Genomic DNA, 6000 nt, shown 5'->3' with positions numbered 1-6000 from the left:
CATTGTCCCAGGATGGAGGATTCCCTTTCCCGGGCCATTACAGGCACCTTCGAGGGCACTGGGGCAGGGCGATGACCCGCGTCAAGCCAAGGCCTTCCTCTGCCTGTCACGCCTTGCCCAAAGAGCACGGGCTGGCAGAGCCCTTCATGCCCTTTCTCTGAATTCATGGACCAAAGCGGGGAGACCCCTGCAATGGCACCACTGCCATGAACCCCCCCAGAGGTGGCCGCATTTCAGGGGAGCAGTGACATGCATGCGGCTGGATCCAGGTGGCCAAGGGATGCCGGCAGGTCGCGGGCATCACAGGGCCCAAGCTCCAGACAAGTGCAGGACCCATGAGTTTGTTCCCCACCCCCGGCGGTGCCGCAGCGGCTCCTTTAAGAGCGCGCCTCTCCTTTAAGAGCCGGCAGCCCTGCGCCTTTAAGGCGGGAAGAAATCAGCTGACTGGGCTCGCAACATTGGAGTGGCGATGTCGGGGGCTCGCGGGCTGGTGCTGGGCGCGCTCTGCCTGCTCGGCGCCCTCGGCCGCCCGCTCGCCGGGCGCAGGGAGGTGCGTGGCGGGGCCCGGGGCTGGGGGGTGAGACTAGGGGCTGCTGGGGAAGCAGGGGCGGGGCGGGGCTGCGGGGAACTGCTGGCGGCCGGGGAAGGGGCGGCCGCAGGTTCTGTTGCAGGTTTGGGGGCAAGGGGGGTGGGGTGCTGGGGTTACTAGGGGTGGGGTGCTGGGGCTACTAGGGGTGGCCACAGCCGGGGTGCAGAGGTGGGGTGCCTGGGGACTGCTGAGGGAGGGGCTGAGGTGGGGGGCCCAAGGCAAGGGGGTGCTATGAGCTGGGCTTAGGGGCTGCTGGGGACTGGGGTCTCAGGGCTGTGTTGGCTTTGCTGTGGCAGGGCTGGGCTGGCACCGCATGCAGCAGGTCAGGGAGCGCTGCCTGGGGTCTTGCCTTTGCCCCTGTGGAGGGGGCTGGGTGTGGTGCTGGGGCTGGCCATGCCCTAGGCCGGGGCGGGTGGCCACATGGGGCTGGGGCTGTCTGCAGTGGGGCCTTGGCTGGGCGTCGGGGTTCAACTTGGGCAGAAAGGGAAGCACCAGCCTCTGCAGTGCAAGGAGGGGAGCTGAGGCCTCCAGATTGGGGCGGAAGGAAATGCCTGCGGTTGTGAAGCAGGCTGGGCCTGCGGGGGAACTGGGAGCTGCTGGGGGCTTGTCCCCAGCCTGCAAGAGGGGCTGGCAGGGAACTAATTCACTGCTGGGGTAGAGGCAGCCCCCAGGTCTGTGCCCAGACTGTGAGCCCCTTGCAGCTCCGAGGCAGGGTCTGCAAAACACTGCCCAGGCTGGAGGCTGCACTGAAGGGATTTGGCCTCGGCCCTGCCAGTCATGCTGCCCCTTTGCCTTTCTCCCAGGTGTCCATGCATTTCAACCCTGGCTGGAACGACTCCTCCGTAAACCTGCTGCACGTGCAAGCTGTGGGTGCCAACAGCACGCTGCACTATGTGTGGAGCAGCCTAGGGGTGCCTGCTGTGCTGCTGCTGTACACGGAGAATGAGCACAGCACCCTGCACATCAACTGGACCCAGCTTCTCTCCCCTGAACTTGCTGGGGCCATCTGGGTGGAGCCGCCCAGCAGTGTCCTCCATGCTAGCGCCGTGGTCTTCACCAAGGTGGGGGACTGGATTGTAGTGCACCCCAGCCTGTGGCTGGCCCTGCCCCTGGGGCTGGTGGGCTGGGAGCTCTGCGGGGTGCAGAGGGGGAGAGGATGGGAGTGGTCCCCAGCTAACCCAGCCCCATCTCTCACATGGCCCCAGCTGTTTGAGTACGATGGGGCCAATGCGTCAGACCCGGCCCACGCACTTTTCTATCCACCCTACGACTTGGCCACCTTCTCCTGGGACAGCGTGAACCAGACCCTGAACCGCACAGCCCTGACAGCTGCCTTCTGGGGCACAGGCCCCCCCGGAACCTTCCGCAACGGCAGCATTGCCTTCCAGGTAGGGGCCCATCCCACTGCAAGAACATTAGAGCTGCCCTTGATTGGGTCAGACCCAGGGTCCATCACCCCCAGTGTTGCATCATAGCAGAGAGTAGAGGCTGAGTTAGGAGTTCACCATGGTTTTTCCCTGTTCCGCTTAAGGTCTAGATGCAGATGCCGTGCCCCTTGCTCCCCTGATCAGTAACTACTGATACCCCTTTCCTCCAAGGACGTGTCCAGTCCCTTTGTGACTCTCGGCTTCTGCTGTATGTGGTGGCAATGAATCCCAAACTTTTGTTACAAACTTCCCCTTCTACTGCTTATGGGGATCTAGGGATCTGGCCTCAGCCCTATGCAGTCGCTCTCCAAAATAACTCGCAAAGGAAGTAGCCTTAGGGACGGTGGTGGGGACAGAGCAAGGCAGGGATCTGCCTGACAGAGCCGGGGTGGCTCTGAGGTCCCCCTAGCCATTGTGTGACTCCCACCCCCCTCCAGGTGACGGCGTATGAGGAGAGCAGCCGGGATGGGCATCTGCCGGGGCTGCTGCACACGGCCAACAGCTCCAAGCTGGAGTTTGTGATGGATGGGGTGGCCCCACGTGGCAACAGCTCCCGCTTCATGCTGGAGATGGTGATGGTGGAGGGGCCTGGCAGACACCGGCGCCTGGAGTCTGTGCGCTCCATCGATGATGAGTACACACCCACCATCTTTGAGGTGAGAGGTGAGGGGGAATGTCGCCAGGGTACCAGTCTATTACTGCTGCCAGTGAGCCAAGATCCTCCTCCAGGTCAAGCTGATGGCTCTGGGGTTGGACCTGGCTGGGGTTTGAGGGGGTATCCCAGGGCAGTCCTAGCTGATTGAGGACCCACATGGCTTGTGGGGGCAAGGGGGAATTGTGGCTGATTTCTGGGTTAGCAGCTCCAGGAACTCTCCTGCTGGGTTCAGAGCTAGATACCAAGTGTTGGGGTTGCCAAATAAATCCCCAAGAGGAGTTCTTTGCTAAGTGGGTACCCCTGTGTGTTGTGGGGCTTGTGGCTTTAATGCCAGCCTTCATACTGGTGCCTGGATGGGTGGTGGGGTGGATCTAGGCATAGAAAGTCCCAGGCCATTGCTGGGGAGAGGATCCTGGGCATCCAGGGTTTTGCTCTGCCTTCACCAGCTAAGCACAGTTTCCAGAACCCAGGCATCCTGACTCTACCTCTCCCCTTCCCTGATGCATACCCCTTCTACAGATGGTGCAGCTGGTGTCAGAGCCGCAGGGCACCCACGCCGGCCCTGGCTTCCTGCAATGGAAGACGACGGCGTATGGGGCCCGTGAGGCCAAGCGGGAGAATGGGATCCGGTGCCGCTACTCCCCACTGCGGGAAGTCAATGGGACTCTGCCAGGGCCCAGCATTGCACATGCCTACTTTGGAAAGGACTTGGGTGGCCTGGCCGCCATCAACATCTCCTTTGGGGGCGAGGATGGTGAGATCTATGCGGGCACTGGCTATCTTAGTTGGTGAGTAACACCTTCCACCCCATTTCCCTGATGCTGTCATGGTGCCTGGTTGCAGGGTGGGGATGCTGGGGGCTTTCCTTTCTGCCCTTGCCCCCTGCCTGTATTGTCCATCATGCATTGCTTAATGCTCCTCCTTGAGGAAATTGTGGCATCCAGAGGCAGAATATGATCTGCTTCTAGCCAGCAGGGTTTGAACCCAGGCCAGCGCCCTGATGATGAGGGGCCTGAAGCCTTCCTCCTACACAGCCCGAGGAAGGTTACTGCACAGCTCGTCTGCCTTCATTGCTGATGAGGCATGTTCTGCCCCCCTGCCAGGTCAATGCTGCTGGGCTTTGGCACGCCCCCTGAGGACGCCTTCTCCCCACTCGTGGTGGCCATCATGGCAGTGGCGCTGGGCACCCCAGTGGTGCTGCTGGTGGCAGGGGCCATCGTGGTACTGCTTTTGCAGAAGAAACGCTACTCGGAGTACGAGCCCATCAACTGACCACGGGCACCATGTGCAGACCTCTCCCTCTCCGTGGGCCGGATGCCTCCCAGGAAACAGTGCAATACTGATGCAGGCGACCCCTGTACCTGAATGCCCCATGTTTAACTGGGCTCTCAGATGCCTTGAGCAACAATCATTCCTCTTTACCCCACTTCATTCTCCCTTGAAAGCAGCCCCCTGCAGAGTTCCTGGGGCTGGGGACCAGCTGGATCTGCCCTGAGAACTCAGGGGCAATACCTGGCACCTCCAAGCCAGTATCCCCAGCATCTCACTCAGTGTTTGCCCCCACCTGGGGGATCAGTTCCTAGGTGCTTCCTGCTTCAATCACTCCACTTGTGGCTTCCAGTACCCCGGGCCGGGCTGGAGCTGTCTGCTTAGGGCTGGAGAAATGTGTCATTAGCTGCTTCTATAAGGATAAACCACTAACAACCCCGGGACCAGTTAAGAAAGGCAAAGTCTCAGTCTGCTGAGCTGGTTGGGTATGACTGCAGCCCCCTCCCTGGATCCTGCTGGTATCAGAAGGCAGCTGGGGACAAGATGGAGCCTGTGATTAGATCTGTGCACTCATGCCCTTTTTGCCTTTCACCCTGCCAGAACTATTGGGATCACAAGCTGCCTTCCCCACTGCCAATCGCACCTCCTTGGAGGAGCTAATGACTCTGCAGCATCCTAGTTTCAAGGGGCCTGATCATTTAAAGCAAATGATGGCTTCCTGACACCGCACAAAGCAGGCTTTGGCGCAGCACCTTGAATCCTGTCTGTTCTGCCCAGCCGGGGGGTGTCTCCTATTGGGGCAGAGGGTGGTGCAGTGCCCTGCTGTCACCTCCCATCTGCTTGGTGTCGCCCCCCAGACCCTCTCTGGATGTCTCCTTGATACCTGAAATGGTTCCTTGTGCCCCTGCCAAGGGGTGGGGGGCACACAACCTTGGTATGTCATGACAGTATCAGGTTTCCTGGGGGCACTTGCCCTCTGATCTTGCAGACCAATTAAAGGATAGGTTGGGTTTGTTTGTTTGTTTTTTTTAAGATGTTGGTGTCTCTGGGTAGCTCTATGCAGCAGCAGGGGTGTCCATTACTGAGCAAGTTTACAGCAAAGCCCCATTGTGTTAGGCGCTGCATGTTTTGCAATGGTTTATCACTGCTCTAGAGGGGTCTTCCATGGATGCTGGCTCTCACAGTGCTAGGGGCTAGTGCATGTATGGAAGATGAGACATGGGGTCTTGCTGTACATGGGGTGTGCTGGCCCTGGTATGGGTGAAGAGAGGGCAGCAACCCTGTTAGAGCCATTGGCTTTCAGTAAGAGCTAGAATGTGCTGTAGCAGAGACCCATTTGTGCCAGGGAGGGGGTTCAGACCAAAGGTCCCAGTCTTATTACAACCCTAGATAATCTTCCAACCTGCGCTCTTCTCTACCGAGGTACCCTTTGCCTTAGGTTGGGTGACACTTCACTGTTGCTGTGATGTTTAGCCCCAGAGCTGGCTGCATTTTGGGGCTGAGAAACAGGTTCTCTCTGCCCCTCTGGTGTGTGTGGAGGATCCCTGTCTCCAGCATTGTGTGTGCCCAGTTCAGGATGGAATTACTGGTAGGGTCATAGTCTGTCCTGCATTGCATTTCCCATGATGCTCTGTGGCTGCAGGGGGTCATGAGAGGAGTGAGTCCCAGGTTGGCTGAGCCCCCAGCAGGAGAAATGGGCATGCAAGGGAGCCAGGCCTGGGTCTCCCACCTGCTGCTGCCCCTGGGACTTTCCATGCTTACCTGCTGACTCTTCACCCAGATTGAAGCTGGAAAACAAGCCCTGAGTGCAAGGACCCAGCTCCCAGGGGCATATGTGCAGGGATGACTAAGGCTCCTTTCACCCCAGCAGCATCTCCCAATCTGAGATGCATGATGAAGGTAGAGACTTGGCTTCTGCTGCATGCCCTTAGTCAACTCCCTTCATCTTCCCCTCTGTGCCTCAGTTTCTCCCTGTTCCATAGGTAAATGGGCTGCCCCCTCAGGGCCCTGGGAGGTGCTGCCTGGCGGGGGAGGGAGCAGGCTGGCTTCGTGGTTTGGTT

General features: G+C 59.5%; 1 protein-coding gene across 1 annotated transcript; it reads left to right on the top strand.

Annotated features, from left to right (window-relative positions):
• The first annotated feature begins 456 nt into the window (after positions 1 to 456).
• On the top strand, positions 457 to 4950 carry GLMP (glycosylated lysosomal membrane protein). Its single transcript, XM_090051695.1, has 6 exons — positions 457 to 550; positions 1393 to 1650; positions 1795 to 1977; positions 2454 to 2672; positions 3191 to 3459; positions 3775 to 4950. Exons 1-6 carry the CDS (start codon positions 470 to 472, stop codon positions 3941 to 3943), a joined length of 1179 nt encoding a protein of 392 aa, XP_089907821.1. The 5' UTR covers positions 457 to 469; the 3' UTR covers positions 3944 to 4950.
• The last annotated feature ends 1050 nt before the right edge of the window (positions 4951 to 6000 follow it).

This window comes from Crocodylus siamensis, chromosome 6, assembly GCF_052110815.1.
Source record: "Crocodylus siamensis isolate JL-2025a chromosome 6, ASM5211081v1, whole genome shotgun sequence".
NCBI lineage: Eukaryota > Metazoa > Chordata > Crocodylia > Crocodylidae > Crocodylus > Crocodylus siamensis.
This window is presented reverse-complemented; position numbering and strand designations above follow the sequence as displayed.

Bases quoted from the DNA above. Each gene is read 5' to 3' on its own strand.
- GLMP (XM_090051695.1), top strand. From the start codon at position 470: ATGTCGGGGGCTCGCGGGCTGGTGCTGGGCGCGCTCTGCCTGCTCGGC. The intron at 551-1,392 runs GTGCGTGGCGGG...CCTTTCTCCCAG, and splicing joins CGCTCGCCGGGCGCAGGGAG to GTGTCCATGCATTTCAACCC. The intron at 1,651-1,794 runs GTGGGGGACTGG...ACATGGCCCCAG, and splicing joins GCGCCGTGGTCTTCACCAAG to CTGTTTGAGTACGATGGGGC.